Raw genomic sequence first — 17,901 nt, forward strand, 5'->3', positions numbered from 1 at the left:
CATTGATTACCGTGGTCTCAACCAGATCACAGACAAAAACAAATACCCTTTGCCACTGATCTTGGAAATTATTTTATCGTATACGAGGATCCAAGATCTTTTCTAAACTAGACTTGCATTGGGCATACAACCTTATCTGAATCTGTCAAGGTGACTAGTGGAAGACAACATTTAATACTTGAGACGGGCACTATGAATACCTGGTGATGCCCTTCAGTCTGTGTAACGCTCCCGCGGTCTTCCATGAATTTGTCAATCATATCTTCCGAGATCTCCTCTATGCCTGTGTTGTAGTCTATCTTGATGACATTTTGATCTTCTCCCCAGATCCGTTGACACATTGACGGCATGTCCATCAAGTCCTGCAGCGATTAAGGGAGAATCGCTTGTATGCCAAATTGGAGAAATGTACTTTTGAAATTATTTGCCCTTCCTGGGCCACATCATCTTAGATCAGGGTGTCAAGATGGACCCTGAGAAAGTAAAGTCCGTCCTGGAGTGGCCACGTCCTCAGGGCCTGCGGGCCATACAGCATTTTTTGGGATTCGCTAACTTCTACCAACAGTTTATACCAAATTTCTCTTTACTGACGGCCCCCATTTCTACCATTACTAAGAAACGTATTAACGCCAAGGTGTGGACTTCAGAGGCAGAATCAGCATTTAATAGCCTCAAGAATGCCTTCACTTCAGCCTCAATCCTCCATCATCCTGACGTGTCTCGGCAGTTCTCGTTGGAGCTGGATGCTTCCTCTGTTGGTGCAGGTGCACTTCTGTTCCAGAGAGGCTTCAAAGGAAAGGCAGTGGCTATTTCTCTAGACTTTTTTTCCTCCGCAGAGTGCAATCATTCTATTAGGGATCGGGAGTTACTGGCCATCAAATTGGCTCTGGAGGAGTGGAGACATCTGCTCGAGGGCACAGCTCACCCCATCGTGATATACACTGACCACAAGAATCTCACCTATCTTCAGTCGGCTCAACGGCTAAACCCCCGTCAAGCCAGGTGGTCGCTGTTCTTCACCCGTTTCCAATTTGTGCTCCCCTACCGTCCCGCTGACAAAAATGTGAGGGCCGATGCCCTGTCCAGGTTGTTTGAAACGGAGGACACTGTGGAGTCCCCTCAAAGTATCATAAACCCGTCATGCATTGTCACTGCCAATCCTTTGGAGGTTAAAGACATCCCTTCGGGGAGGACTTTTGTTCGGGTGGCAGATAGGAGGAGGTGTTCGCAAGACTCGAGACCTGATAACTCATAATTTCTGTTGGCCCACACTGCCCAAAGATATTGTGGACTTTGTCTCTTCCTGTACTGTGTGTGCTTCCAACAAGGTTGCTCACTCCAAACCTGCTGGTCTGCTCCAACCTCCGCTTGTACCCAATGCCCCTTGGCAGCACATTGCGATGGACTTTGTCACAGACCCCCTCCCCTCAGCAGGATGCAATACTGTCATGTACTCCCATCCTGCGGCTCCCTCGGTCTCCAGGACGTCGAGAGTCACTAGCTCGGGCGTCGCCCAGCCTGGCAGACTGAGACAGTCTGCAGCCAATAGGAGCTCAGGAACATCAGGCCAATCAAAGCCTGGCTGATGTTCCTGAGCTCCCGCCCTCTCCTTATTTAGTTCAGCCTGGTAGGCCTTTGCCTATAATTAGAGTTACCTAGCCTGGTGCTTTCCCTCGTTTCAGACTCCACTTAGCATCTTGCATTTTAACTCCTTTGTGACCCCTGACCCCGGCTGAACTCCTGACTTTTCTTCGCCTTTGACTTTTTGTTTTTCCGCACTCACCCGGTTTGACCCTGCCTGCCTGACTCCGCCTTTTGCGCCCAGACTTGTCCATGGCGCTATTGCCCTGCCTCTCCCTCCGTGTACTTCCCAGGTGACCCTTTGTTGTTTCGTACTGTCTCTGTCTTATCCGTTTGTCAGTTTCACTTGTACTAGTATAGGGAACGCAGCAGACTTTCGTAAATTATATTTTTAGAGACTATCTGGGGCTCTTCTTGGTGGTATACTTGGATGGCATTTTGGTGTTTTCCAAAGACTGGGACTCGCACGTCAAACATGTCAGGACTGTACTCCACATTCTCAGGGAGAATAATTTGTTCGCTAAAATTGAAAAATGTATTATTAGTACTCAAGAGATGCCTCTCTTGGGACACATCCTTACCACTGAGGATTTCCGCATGGATCCTGCCAAGGTCCAGGCGGTATCTGAATGGGTCCGGCCTGCTTCCCTGAAAGCCCTCCAAAGGTTTTTAGGGTTCGCAAATTACTACAGACATTTTATCCAAAATTTTTCAATAGTCGCCAAACCCCTTACCGACCTCACCCGCAAAGGTTACGGATCTCCTGCACTGGTCTCTGGAGTCTTCGAGCTACTTAAGGGGTGCTTTTCCTCCGCCCCGGTACTAATCCAACCGGATCAAACTCAACCCTTTATTGTGGCGGTGGATGCTTCCGAGGTGGGTGTGGGAGCAGTATTGTCTCAGGGTCCCACTTCTGACACTCACCTCCGACCCTGTGCCTTCTTTTCCCGTAAGTTCTCTCCCACTGAGAAAATTTACGATGTGGGTAATCAGGAACTGCTGGCCATCAAATGGGCTTTGGAGGAATGGCACCATTTTCTCGAAGGGGCAAGACATCGGGTTACGGTCCTCACTGACCATAAAAAGTTGGTCTTTTTAGAATCAGCCAGGAGACTCAACCCTAGACAGGCTAGATGGGCTCTATTTTTTACCAGGTTCAATTATGTTATTACCTACAGGCCTGGTTCAAAGAATATTAAAGCGGATGCTCTGTCCCGTAGTTTTCTGGCCACCCCTCCGCCTGAGACCAAACCCGAAGGAGTATTGCTTCCTGGTGCGGTAGTGGCAACCGTAGACTCTGACCTGACCACAGAGGTCACGGCCAGCCAGAACTCTGCCCCTGAAGCCCTTCCAGAGGGCAAACTGTTTGTACCCTTACACCTCCGGCTGAGGCTCCTCCAGGAGTGTCATGACTCAGTCCTGTCAGGTCACCCAGGCATCTCTGGTACCAGGGACCTTGTCACCTATGGTTTCTGGTGGCCAGGGCTGCTACGGGATGTCTGAGCCTACGTGGTCTCATGTGACACCTGCGCCCGGTCTAAAACACCCAGATCTTGACCTGCAGGCTTGCTGTGTCCTTTGCTGGTGCCCCAAGAACCCTGGACCCATCTAGCCATGGATTTTATCACCGATCTCCCTTCGTTCCAGGGCAGGTCAGTGATCTGGGTAGTGGTAGACCGGTTTAGTAAAATGGCCCACTTCATTCCCCTGAAGAAATTGCCCAATGCTAAAGAACTAGTTAACCTCTTTATTAAACCTATTTTACGTTTGCACGGGGTACCTGTTAACATTGTCTCTGACAGGGGGTCCAATTTGTATCGTTGTTTTGGAGGGCGTTCTGCAAGCAGTTCGGACTAGACTTGTCCTTTTCATCGGCCTTCCTTCCAGAAACTAATGGCCAGACTGAGAGGATCAATCAGTCTCTGGAACAGTATCTCAGATGCTTCATGGCCGACGCTCAGGATAAATGGTTCAGGTTTTTGGCGCTTGCAGAAATTGACCTCAGTAATCACATCAGCACATTGTCAGGAGTTTCTCCATTCTTTGCTAATTATGATTTTAATCCCCGGTTTCCTTCATTTTCCCCATGTGTATCAGATAACCCTGAAGTGGAGCTTCTCACTGGGAACTTGAGGGTCATCTGGGACCAGGTCCAGAGTAATCTCAGGGCAGCCCAGGACCGCCTGCAGCTTCAAGCCAGTAAAAGGCGTTCAGCCAATCCCAATTTTTTGGTGGGAGATTGGGTTTGGTTATCTTCTAAGAACCTCCGCCTTAGAGTACCCTCCAGAAAGTTCGCCCCCAGGTACATCGGTCCTTATGAGGTCAAGGAGAGGATCAACCCGGTCTCCTTCTGCTTAAAATTGCCCCCCTCCTTCCACATCCATGATGTGTTTCATTCCTCGCTTTTGAAGAGATTTGTTCCCCCCATCCTTCCCATAGGGAAACCTCCCATCCCAGTATTGACACCCGAGGGACAGGAGTTCGAGGTGGCCAGGTTGCTGGACAGTATAAAGGTTCAGGGGTCTATCCAGTACCTGGTCCATTGGAAAGGATATGGTCCAGAGGAGAGGACTTGGGTCCCAGTCTGAGATATCCACGCTCGGACCCTTATAAACAACTTTCATAAAAAATTTCAGAATAAAGCTGGTTCGGGGGTGGAGGGTCCAGTGGCCCCTCTTAAAAGGGGGGAGAGTACTGTCACATACTCCCTTCCTGCGGCTCCCTCGGTCTCCAGGACGTCGAGATTAACTCGCTCTGGCGTCGCCCCGGCCTGGCAGACTGAGGCAGTCTACAACCAATAGGAGCTCAGGAACGTCAGGCCAATCAAAGCCTGGCTGATGTTCCTCTCCTTATTTAGTTCAGCCTGGGGTAGTAGACCTTTGCCTGTAATTAGAGTTACCTAGCCTGGTGCTTTCCTTTGTTTCCCCTTAGCGTCTTGCATTTTGACTCCATTGTGACCCCTGACCCCGGCTGGACTCCTGACTTTTCTTTGCCTTCTGACTTTTTGTTTTTCCGCACTCTCCCGGTTTGACCCTGCCTGCCTGACTCCGCCTTTTGCGCCTGGACTTGTCTGTGGCGCTATTGCCCTGCCTCTCCCTCCGTGTACTTCCCAGGTGACCCTTTGTTATTTCGTACTGACTCTGTCTTATCCATTTGTCAGTTTCACTTGTACTAGTATAGAGAATGCCGCCCAGTTGTGCGCCATCGTTTAGGTCGGGTCGTACAAGTAGATAGGGACAAAGGTTTAGGAAGAACAGGGACCTCACTGCTTATCGTGTATTTGTGCGTGACAAATACTGTCTGGGTGGTGGTGGACCAGTTTTCGAAGATGGCACATTTTATCCCGCTGACCAGCCTATCTTATGCTCCTTGACTGGCAAATCTCTTTATTCAGCACATCTTCCACTTGCATGGCTTGCCCCTTCACATCGTGTACGATCGGGGGGGGGGTTCAATTCACCTCAAAATTCTGGAGAGCCCTCTGTAAACTCCTGGATATGAGACTTTTCCTCAGCCTATCACCCCCAGTCCAATGGTCAAGTCGAGAGGATTAACCAGATCATGGAGAATTAGCTCTGTCACTTCATCTCCATTCAGCATGGTGACTGGGTACAGCTTCTTCCATGGGCCGAATTCTTGTATAACAACCACACAAGTGAGTCCACCACATCCACATCATTCTACATTGTGTACGGTCAACATCCGTTCTGCAGTGTCCCGTAGGGTGCGCACGCACGCTCGTACCGGCCTTAAAGGGCCAGCGTGCGCACATGAAATATGTTACAAATTAGCCCTAATCACTCTGGACTATAAAATAAGCTCTGCCCTTTTACTCCTTGCCTGAGCGTTGTTTGTATTCCTATGTTAGTCTTGCAAATGGTCCCTTAGTCGTATCCTGTTCCCTGTGTTCCCGTGCCCTGCTACCTGTCTCCTCTGTCCCGTTCTGTATTTGTTCCTGTGCCATCTAGAGTCGTGTTGTGCCGTCTACTACGCCTGCTGACTTACACCACATCTGGTGTCATCTGCTACTTTTGGCATCTCCTGCCGCCAAGGTCCCATCTGTGCCTAAGCCGTTGCTGCTGGCTGGACTATTACAGGTACACTTGTGCTTGGACTGCATATTGACTAGGTACACTGCTGTTGGGCCAGCTACTACTCCACTACGGTGGTGCGGCCCAGTGGGTCCACATACCCACAGATCGTGACACCTATCAATTGCACTCATTTTGTTTCGGGTTATCAATGTATTGTAATAAACCATCATATGGACGACTGGAGGTGCAAAATAGAAAAATAGTTGGAAAGGTATTAGCTTTGTCTGGATGATTATTAAAAAATAACAAATACAGATAGTGTAATGTGTTTTATCCCTCTAAAACACACCCATATGATCAAAAAGTCAATCACATAATGATTGACAGATAAAAATATAGTGAATTCTGCTTTTCACACAAAAGGTAGCCTCATATATCATTCAAGCATCATTACCTGTCTGCTCAAGGTTTTCTTTCACTTGAGACTGGAACATATGTTGCTTCTTACCTGCTTTATGTTTAGCTTAACAGAATATTCCACCCATCCATTACCAGACACTATCTATTAGCTTTTTTGCTCAGTATTCTTGTATTCTTCAAAGAATAATGATGCTCCTGAAGTTAGTGCTTCTTACGTTTCTCTGTTGGCAATGCAATGTCTAGTATACTCAGTAGAAAGGGAGCCAGCACAGTGGAAATACAGTGTATGCATCACATTGATAATGGTTCTTGTTTTCAGTAAGAAAAACAACACACCAAATATTTTTTGAAGATTTAAACCTTTTGTCTAGTGTTTATGTAGAAGTCATTATATCTGAGGACAACCATAAGAGGGGACTTATCTGTATCCATTATTCTAATGAAATAAACAGTGTGAACATGTTGTAAACTTTATAAATGCAGACATTACTCTTAAAGGGTAACTAAACTTTCAGAAAACTTCTGGCACGTCATAGTGACATGACAGAAATTTTGATCAGTTTAGGTCCGAGCACTGAGACCCCCTACCGATCGCTAAAATGAATCGGCAGAAGCCCTCGGGTGAGTGCTGAGCGGTTTAGTTTCTGATCAGCTTTTCTTGGAAAGCTGATGTAATGGTGTATGAGCCCATGGACATTCTATTGAGTCTGTATACCGTTACATCGGCTTTCTGAGGAAAGCCGATTAGAAACCAAGCGGCTCAGTGCTCACCTGAGCCCTTGTTTTGTTTTGTTTCTACGGCATCCATCAGGAGGTAAAAACCACATGTGCACCTTATTCTAGGTTGATACGATTATGGCGATATCAAATTTATATGTTTTGTTTTATGTTTTACTACTTTAAAAAAGAAATAAACTATTTGCTAAAAAAAAAATGTTTTGTGTCGTCATGTTCTGAGAGTCATAACTTTTTTATTTTTCTGTCAATTTAGCGATGTGAGGGCTTAATTTTTGCGAGGCGAGCTGTACTTTTCACCGATACAATTTTCGAGTATATGTGACTTTTTGATCACTTTGTATTTAATTTTTTTGGAGAACTAATGTGACCAAAAAACAGCAATTTGCGCGTTTTACTATTTTTTATTTTTACGGCGATCCTCGAAAAGATTAAACAACGCTATATTGTGATAGTTTGGACTTTTACAGACACAGCTATAACAGTTATGTTAACTTTTATTTTTTTTTACATTACTTTAGGGGAAAAATGGGAAAAGGGGGGTTTGTTGAAGTTTTAATACTTTTTGTTTTTTTAAACATAAAAAAATCTTTATTTAATTGTTTTTACTTTTTTTATTAGTCCCCCTAGGAGACTTGAACCAGCAATCGTTGGATCGCTTGCATGATATACTGCAATACTAATGTACAAAGATGGCAGACCTGGGGGCCTTATTACGCCCCCAGGCTGGCATAACAACCATTGTAAAAGGACAATCGCGCCGCGGTGGGGCACGATGGCGTGTTTGAGAGGGCTCCCCTCTGATTGACAATTTAAATGCCGCGATCACGACTGTCCCTGTCTGCTGCGTGCTGAAGAGTGCGTGCGCACGCAAGCTCTCCTCTCTTCAGCTCTTGCTGTGGCACTGTCCGTAGCTGATTGGACAGGGTCACAGCGATGTTACACGCCCTCTTGCCATTACACGCTCCATTGATAGTTCAGGGGGTTATTTAAATATTGGGCGCCAAATATATCGGCACCGATATCTAAATAACGGAGGAGGGTAGGATATTTTTTTAAAGTGCCCCAGGGTTTGTGCAGCCCTGTCCCTTACATGCTACACTCAGCTGCACATGTATGGGGAGGTGAAAGGTTCTCTTTAAGTTAAATTGTGAAACTAAATGCTTTTATATGGGAACTCCAGTTGCATAATATGTAGCCCTAGAGTTATATGGCAGATTCACCTTTTCATTCTAACATTGGACAGAAACCTCTGATTTGTCATGATACTGTACTCGGATATACTCTGATCAGCCGTTAAAACCACTGACAGGTGTGGCGAATAATATTGATTATCTCATTACAATAGAAATGTTAATCCAGTGGACAGTCGGTTCTTGAAGTTGATGTGTTAGCAACAGGAAAAATGGTCAAACGTAAGGATCTGAGTCACTTTGACAAGGGCAAATTGTGATGGCTAGATGACTGGGTCAGAGCATTTCCAAAATGGCAGGTCTTGCGGCGTGTTTCTGGTTTGCAGTGGTTGGTACCTATTAAAAGTGGTAACGGGCGAACAAGATGCGTGTGGGGAGCGAGGGCTAGCATGTCTGGTCAGATTCCATAGAAGAGCAAATGTAACAGGCTAGAAGGGCGTGAGAACACAGAGCATCACAGATTGGTCTGCATATCTGGAATCCCTAACACAGCAAAGTGCCCATGCTGACCCCTGTCCACCGCCGAAAGCATCTACAATGAACGTCAGAATTGGACCATCAAGTAATGGAAGAAGACAGCCTGGTCTGATGAGTCAAGTTTTTTTTCATAGCATGTGGGTGGCCAGGTGCGTGTGCGTTGCTTATCTGGGAAAAGATGGCACCAGGATACACTATGGGAAGAAGACAAGCCAGTGGAGGCAGTGTGATGCTCTAGGCAATGTTCTGCTGGGGGTCCTGGCATTCATTTATATGTTATTTAACAGGTACCACCTACCTAAGCACTGTTGCAGACCAAGTACATCCCTTCATGGCAACGGTATTCCCTTATGGCAGTGGCCTCTAGGGATAGGTTAATGTGCCCTGCCACACTGCAAAAGTTGTTCAGGAATGAGTTGAGAAACATGACAAAGAGTTCAAGGTGTTGAATTGGCCTCCAAATTCCCCACATCTCAATCTAATCGAGCTTTGTGTTGGAAGCATAACTCTGATCCATAGAGGCTCCACCTCGCAACTCAAAGGACCTGCTGCTAATGTTTTAGTATCAGATGCCACAGGACATATTCATAGGTATTCTGGGGTCCATGCCTTGACAGGTCAGAACTATGCAATACTAGGCACGTGGGTTTAATGTTATGGCTATTCGGGGGAAATGGATGCTCTTACTTGAGTTTTTATGTTCCATGTATTTAATGTTGTTTTATTTTTTTTTGAGTATCCTGTCTTCATTTGAGCAGTAGTAATTTTTATTATCAGCCTACGCATATTGTTATATCTTTTTAATTTGAAAGAAATAACTTAACTGCCCCTGATTTGTAGTTGCATACTACAGTTTAAAAAAAAAAAACATCAATGATAATTATGCTGATGTGGCTAAAGAGAAGGGGTAAATCTAAGAACTTTGTCTCCACCTATTGATCCATAAGAAGGCAAAAAAACAATAAGGAATAAGCTAATCTGCTCTTATGCTGGATTCGCACGCACAGTGTTTGGTCTTGATTTTTTTGCAGCTTTTTTGCGTGTTTTTAAAGAAAAACAAAAAAACACTGTGGTCATAAAAAAATATTATGTTTCACTATCTGGTTTTAATTAGTAAAAAAAAATATATAGATGATACACTCCCTTTAAGGGCGGGTTCACACGTGGCGGAATTTCACTTAAATTCCGCTGCGGACACTCCGCAGCGTTAATCCGCAGCGGTGCCGTTTGTCCATTGACTTACACTTTAATTTAGCTGTGTTCGTTTAGACGAGGCGTAAAATTCCGCTGCGGAGCATAGGCTGCGGAGCGGAATTTGGTGTCCGCAGCATGCTCTGTCTGTTGCGGAGCAGTGGCGGACTCATGGCGGAATTTCTCCATTGACTTCAATGGTGAGTCAAAATTCCGCAATGAAGTCCGCAGATCTTATGTGTGCTGCGGAGCGTATTGTTTTTACTACCATGACATTTCTTCATTCTGGCTGGACCTATGTATTTCTAGGTCTACAGCCAGACTGAGGAAGTCAATGGGGCTCCCGTAATGACGGGAGCGTTGCTAGGAGACGTCTGTAAATAGTCACTGTCCAGGGTGCTGAAAGAGTTAAGCGATCGGCAGTAACTGTTTCTGCACCCGGGACAGTGACTACCGATCTCAATATACATGTATCTGTAAAACACATATAAGTTCATACTTACCGAGAACTCCCTGCTTCTGTCTCCAGTCCGGCCTCCCAGGATGACGTTTCAGTCTAAGTGACGGCTGCAGCCAATCACAGGCCAAGCACAGGCTGCAGCGGTCACATGGACTGGTGCGTCATCCAGGGAGGTCGGGCTGGATGCCGAAAGAGGGACGCGTCACCAAGACAACGGCCGGTAAGTATGAAATTCTTTTACTTTCCCTAGGGAAAGTGCTGTCCCTTCTCTCTATCCTGCACTGATAGGGAGAAGGGAAGCACTTTTCCCGCAGTCCGCAGCAGCTAGTCCGCATCAATTTTCTGCACATTTTGTGCAGATCCGCAGCAGAATCTGCAACGCAGATTCTGTGCGGCATTGATGCGGACAGTTGCGGAGGAATTCCGCCACGTCTGGCCGTGCCCTAAGGCTTGTGGTCTCTGGAAAATGAATCTTTTTTTCTCCAGACGGAAGGGAGTGCCCCCTTATCTTTTGAGAGGATTTTACATGGAACGGCTTTTCACCATATTCTTTATCTGGGCCTTTTTTATACTTAAATAGATTAATTACGCCCCCCTCAGACTTCTCTACTCAAGACTAAATAAATGTATTCTTTGTCTTTGCGCATAACTAGGGTTTCCCCTTATTAGTTTATTTGCTCTTCTTTATGCCTTTCCCAACTCCAGGGCATCCTTTCTATGAACCAGTGTTCAGAACTGAACTCCATATTCTAGATGAGGCTGCTCTAATGTTTTATAAACAGTAACATTATGCCCCTGTCCCGCGAGCGCATGTCTCTTTTAATACACTGCAGTATCCTGCTGGCCATGGGGTGGCCATACACTTTAGATAGCGGTCGGCCAAACGATATGTGTTAGAGAGAAGGTAGAATGTCGCTGCCAGAACTTACTGTATATAAAAATAAAATACATCTAATGTGTATGGCCAATAGTAGAAGCAGCTGATTGACACTGCATGCAGTTAATTAGTTTATGATTTACAAGTACACCCAGATCTTTCTCAACAAGTGAATCCGCCAGTGTAGCTCCCCCTAGGACATATGATGCATGCAGGTTGTTCGTACCCAGATGCATAACTTTACATTTATCTACATTAAACTTTATTTGCCAAGTGGATGCCCAAACACTCAGTGTGTCCAAATCAGCTTGCAATTTACAAACATCTTCCATAGACTGAACATTACTACATAGCTTGGTGTCATTTGCAACAAAAATATTGTACTATTAAGCGCATCCTTTATATTATTAATAAATAAGATGAATAATAGCAGCCCCAGCATTGAACCCTGGGTTACCACCACTCTTTGTATGTGGTCCTTGAGTGAGCCTTTATCGCTTGTATTTCTCTGTATACCTATTGCAATTAGTACATTGCTTATACTTTTTTTCTGTTATGACTCTACAATTTTCATAAATAAGGAATTTGAAACAATGTCTTGTATTTTTATTTCTTTTTTTACCCCATCGCATAATCCCTTAGCTGTTAAGCTAATTATAATTTTTGACCATTGAGGAACACTTACCCATTTAGGCATTTTTCCTGCTTGGGGGTCGTGGTGGTGAAACTGTAGGACCAGAACTGTGACAACCACTGAGAGTCCAACAATGACCATAATACTTGCAAAATACTGAGCTGCAAGTAAAAAAACAAAAACATATGTTTAGTGACAAACAATATACTGAATATATGAAATTCTGTATTCATATTTACATGTTTCTTATTAAAAGAGCTGAGCAAAACTGTGAATAATGCAATAAGATGGCTTATGTTCTGCAAGGTAACAGTAAATTAATCTTCAGTTATCGGTACAGTATTGATAAACATGGACTTAGGTCACTTTTACACAAGCATATTAAGGTCAGTATTTTACATCAGTATTTATAAGCCAAAACTAGGAGTGGAACCTGCAGAGAAAAAGTATAATGGAAAGGTTTGAATCTCTTCCATGTTACGGACACTCTCCTGGTTTTGCTTCCAAATACTGAAGCAAAATACTGAACAAAAATACTGCCGTGTGAAAGTGATCTTATACATATACAGCAATTCTCTAATGTATACAGTATTTCTTATTTTTGGAATGAATATATATTAAGAAAGCAATAAAGGAGCAAGGCAGGGTAGAAGACTTTCTCAGTCAGTCTGCCTACAAGATGGAGCTTCTGCAGCTTCTACCATGCCAGCAACATGAAAGGGCCCATTGGGCAAGAATCCAAAAGATATAAAGTGTCAAGCATTGAAGTTATTACCTATAACAAGGAAGACAACTGATTGCCCTGTCATTCCAGTGTTCTTTTTATTTAACTTTTTAGTCTATTTAGCTGTATGATACATCTTTTTTGTTGGTAGCATTTTATTTAAAAAAAATTATATTATGGAGCAAATAGTAAATATATTTGAAAAAAGCAAACAATTTGTTATTTTTATACACGGTTTGCTGAACATAAATTAGATGTACATACAGGTTGTGTTTCAATTCTTCACCCTTTTCAAGATATGTGCTTGCTATCAGTGAATAAAAACACGTCTTTACGGGCTGAAAAACCATACAGACCTAGTCCTGATCACAGCTGAGAAGTGAATACAATTGTACCCAGTCTAGGCAATCCTCTGTGTGCTAAACAGCCTGGACTCCAGAATGATACATTTATTAAACATTTTACATGAATTGATACAAACTATCAGACACATTTGTGATGATGTATTTTGCTCACAGAGGATGATATTTTTTCTTGGAACGTCACTGGGCATCATATTTCCTTAGCTGTAGTTCGAAGCCAGGCAATAATACAGGCAAAATAACTGCAACACTGCTCTCCGCAGACAATATCTTATATCACAATACAACAACATACCACCACTGCAATCATCTGCAACACTGAAACAAAACATCATAAGATATTATATTGCACGGTATCAGGCCAGGGAGCAATGAAGTCTGACAGAGAGGATAGATGGATAAATGCCAACCATAAAAATAGATTCAATGCGGTTATTAAAATAAGCTGTAATGTGCAATGTGGAGACGCTATGTTCTCAAGATCAGTCCATATTACAAGTAATAGGACCTGGCAGATAAACGTTCCATGCTGGCTTGGCCAGTCACATAGAACATCTGCTGCAAGAATCAGGCAGGTTTACTCCTGTATAAATATTACAGGTCTTAGAGTCATTAAGGGTCATTTATGATGGACAAGTATCTGGTTATGGAACCTATTAGACCTCAGGTTAGCTGTGGAGAAACTCAACATAATTGAAACCATAGTGGTGTATGAAGCCAAGTCTAGATACTGTATGTAAACTATATATCATGCTGTGAACAGTCAGGTGGTAAAGTGGTGGATGTCAGATATGTGTCACTAAAGGGGGTTTTACACTGGGCGATCGATTATCGTGCAGACAAGTGTTCATGTAACGCTTGTTGCCGATAATTTCCCTGTTTAAATGGAGCAACGATCAGCAAATGAATGAGCAAACGATCATCTGCTGGTCGTATCGTTCTAAAAAAGTAAAAGATTATCGTTGACGGCAGCACATCTCCCTGTGTAAACAGGGAGACGCGCTGCCGACATGATAATAATGTATGGGGAGGAGCGATCGGGATAACGACCGCTTGTCCCCATCCATAGCTCTGTGTGACAGGAGCAAGCGAGCGCCGATCAACGATGTCTCGTTGATCGGCGCTCGCTGCAACGGACGCTTATCGGACGGTGTAAAAGGGCCTTTAGTGATGTAAGTTTGATAAGGGAAAGCAGCAGGTGGGTTTGTTTTAGAACTTCCCTGAGAATGTCTTGCGTTTTTTTAATGAGTAGTACACATTAAAGCGTTATTCCCAACGGGATATGCCATAAATCCACAGGATAGCCCATAAATGTCTAATAGATTCGGGTCCCAGCTCTGGAACCCGTACCTATCTTCAGAACAGTGGTCAACTGACCCCCGTTCCGCCTGGTGAGATGGCCGTCGCTTCCAAGTAACTCTTATAGAAGTGAATGGCAAAAGCCATGCACATGCCTGGCCAACTCGCCATTCATTCTTTGCCTGATGCAGCAGCCGTCTTACCAGCTGGGCCAGGGGCCAAGTGACTACAATTCTGGAAATAGGCACGGGTCCCAGTGGATATGCCATAAATACCCCTTCAGGATGAAAAAAGCTATGTTCACATCTGCGGCATGTGCCAACTTAAAATGGATACCACCCCATTAGATGCGGTTCCCATTGACTTCAAATGCATTCTGTAGGGTTCTGGTTTAGCATCTGTCATTTTGATGAGAAAACTAGCACTGAATGCAGCGCTATTTTTCTCATCAAATCTGATGGAACCTCTGACACAGATGTGAGCAGAGCCTAAGAATTTGGCCCTTGTCTGTAGGCTGGACTATATGGATGGGATACTTGGCATACTTTAACTGACAACCCCCTATGTATCATGTCCATCGAGCATTCTGTATTGATAAGTAAGCAGGTAAAGAATGTGAACAAACACTGCTCTCTATGCTGCATTATGGTCCTCTAAAAATAGTTGTGAAATTCTACAAAACAAATGACTGTTAATAATTCAAAATGCTCACATGTTTAATATAACATCTTAAAAAAAATTCATGTCGCTTTTTTTTATAAATTAACCTTTTTATTTATTTAGTTGAATTATTTATACGTTTCTTGAGAAAAAAATATCTGCTTAACTAAACCTCACACATGTAATATAATATTTTTGCACAATAGTATCTATCTAATGTAGTCTAAAGGAGGTTTGGACCAAAGTTATTCCTTGTCAAGCCAAGCTATGTGGTCTACCAACTACAGATAAAATGGTCCTCCCAGCAGGAGCAAAAGATGATTCCAACTTCAAGATAGGGCATTAGGTGGTGTGCATGGCATAAAAAAAAGTTTTCTGTATTATTGAGCCCAATGTTCCTAAGAGCATGTCAATAAGGTTCTTAGCATTTTATCCTCAGATGGTCCTCATATAACAGCTAACAGATGCCCCCATAACAATAACAGCACATAGAAGTCGACCTCCCCTTCCCTATTTTACCCTTCTTGGTTCATTCTGCGCCTGCTTATCTAGCCTCATAGATGCATTTTGGGGGAGCCTCTGACTTTTCAAACTCCCCTTTAAAGAGGACCTATCACTTCTTGGCATGAAGTAATAGGAGAGAAAAATATAAAACATCAAATATATATATTTTTGAAAATATAAAAAACAATCCTAATCTAGAAATTAAAGCTCTGGCCCTTTAGGTGCTGATGCGACTTCAGCTAAAGTCAGCTCTCCACATGCAGCAGTGAGTAGTTCACTTCTCAGGAGCTTTTGGCTGCTCTGTGAGAATTCCTACTTCTGAGCTGGGAGTCCCCACTGAGCGGGGAGACTGTTAGGCAATGTTCAGACATCAAATTTGCCACAGATTTTCGGTACGAGTTCTGCACTGAAAATCTGCAATGAATTTATAGTACCTCCTTTAGACATACCATTTTTTTTTACACTGCAGATTTGAGGGCATGCTACAAATTATAACCCCTTAAAGGACCAGTGTCACGAAAAAAATATTTTTTAGATCAATTTGACTTTAGTGTGTTATTAAACATTTTTTTATTTATTTGTGTGTTTGTGTTTTACTTTTTTTTTTTTTTCACTTTTTCTTCCCTATGGGGGCTGCCATTTTTTTTTCCATTTCTGTATGTGTCGATTAACGACACATACAGACATGGAATACGGCACATACAGTCCCATAGTGAATGCGAACGGGGCCCGTTCCATCCACTATGCTGTACGCAGTCTGTGTGACGTCTGTGTTGAACTGTGCGACGTCCGGCGCCATTTTCCTGTGGACCGGAAGTCGCGGCTGGACAGTAAGATTACTACTTCCGGTCGCGGCTTCCGGACTTGTGCACTTGGAGCGGCGGTAGCAGACGGAGCGGACGGACCGGAGGGAGCGGCGGCGGCAGGAGCAGGTAAGTTATTTCTATGTATGTTTGTGTTTTAGTGTGTGTTTACTACTGTATGTTAACCTACTACACTGTGTGTTAGCTCAAAAAATGGCGACACACAGTGTAGGAGGTTTGACCGTTCAATCCCCTAGTTTCTCCCGGCACTAGCCAGGATAAAGGAGGGGGGGGTTCTGAGAGCTCACTAGAGCGAGTGAGTTTTCTCAAATTTTGCAGCATAAAGCAATGTGGTTGCTTTACCACATGCAATGCTGCAGTTTTGGGAATTGCTCCATCTAGTGACCAGCGCTGGGAAATATTATAAATTAGAATCGAATTTATAATATTTCCTGACTCGTGAAAAAAATAAAAAAATTAGAACAATGTCTAATCACCTATACACTAACTGTTTAACTAAAAAAAATAAAAATATTTTTCTAGCGACACATTACCTTTAACCCCTTAACGACCACCCACCGTCTTTTGACGTCAGGCGGTGCAGGTACTCAGTCTACAGCGACGCCTTTTGGCGTCGCTGTAGTAGAGGGGGTTTAACGGCACCCTGGTGACATCTGCACTAAAAACCGGCTGTAAGTAACAGGTCCGGTTCTTAGTGCAGCCATCAGGACCTGCCGATTTCGTCGTAACAGCATGTGACCGCTGTGACAGCCAATCACAGCGGTCACATGCTGTTATTGCGTACAGAGCCGCCGGGAGTGTCTAAATGACAGCTCCTGCTCTAAGAACGAGCTGTTGCTAGCAGCTCTGTTCTTAGAGCAGTGATCAGGAGCCAATAGTATTGGTTCCTGATCTTTTGTGATCACTATGAGGTCCAATCATAGTGATCACTACTGTAAAATAAAAGTAAAAACATGTATCTGTTTCTCCTCACTGTTCTAGCTGTGGTGAGAAACAGATACAAGTGTGTCAGTGTCCCCACACAAAATCACTTGTTCCTCACACATAGTTTATTAAAAAGCACAATTTTTTTTTCAGTATTTTATAGTATATAGTATATACATATTTATATATATATATATATATATATATATATATATATATATATATATATAAATAAATATATTTACTGTATATACTAAGAATCGTACTATAAACTACTTTCTTTTTAGGGTACGCTGTTAGACGGCGTGTACGCTGTTAGGCCTCATGCACACGACCGTAGCCGTGTGCACGGCCATGATTTTCGGGTCGGCCGGCTGCGGACTGTCAGCCGCAGGCTGTCCGCAAATCGCCACCATTGTTTTCAATGAGCCCGGACCGCAGAACAGGTCCGTAATAAGACATGCCCGTTCTTTCTGCGGTCCGGGCTCACGGGCCGTGCAAGGACCGCAAAAACTACGGTCGTGTGCATGGCCCCATAGAAAAGAATGGGGCCGCAATTTCTCCCGTGGATTTTCGGGGGAATTGCGGCCGCAAAAACACGTTCGTGTGCATGGGGCCTTAGACGGCGTAGGGTGCTGTTCTGGGCTTGGGTTTACGGTTTGTGTTAGGCGTAGGGTTTATGTTTAGGTTTGAAAAAATTAAAAAAATCAATAAAAAAAAAAAGTTTCATTCTTTTAGTGTTCTTAGTTGATTAGGCTTCATGCACACGACCGTGCTCGTAATTACGACTCGTAATTACGAGCACGGCCGGCCGCGGGCAGCCGGCCGCTTTTGCGAGCCGTGCTGTCATTATAAAGTATAGCAGCACGGCCCGTAAAATAGAAAAATAGAACATGTTCTATTTTTTTAACGGCACGGGCACCTTCCCGTGAGAAAACGGGAAGGTACCCGTGGGTAACAGAAGTCTATGAGCCCGTTATTGCGGGTCGTAATTACGACCCG

General features: G+C 43.9%; 1 protein-coding gene across 1 annotated transcript in view; it reads right to left on the minus strand.

The window, feature by feature from the left end:
- The window catches only part of LOC142740126 (neuronal acetylcholine receptor subunit alpha-7-like), a 253,583-nt gene that overhangs the window by 12,542 nt on the left and 223,140 nt on the right, over positions 1 to 17,901 (minus strand). The window contains exon 9 of the mRNA XM_075849855.1: positions 11,654 to 11,763. Coding sequence (XP_075705970.1) covers positions 11,654 to 11,763 — 110 coding nt within the window. The remainder of the gene's footprint in view (positions 1 to 11,653; positions 11,764 to 17,901) is intronic.

The sequence above is a fragment of the Rhinoderma darwinii genome, chromosome 1, assembly GCF_050947455.1.
Source record: "Rhinoderma darwinii isolate aRhiDar2 chromosome 1, aRhiDar2.hap1, whole genome shotgun sequence".
NCBI classification, from domain to species: domain Eukaryota; kingdom Metazoa; phylum Chordata; class Amphibia; order Anura; family Rhinodermatidae; genus Rhinoderma; species Rhinoderma darwinii.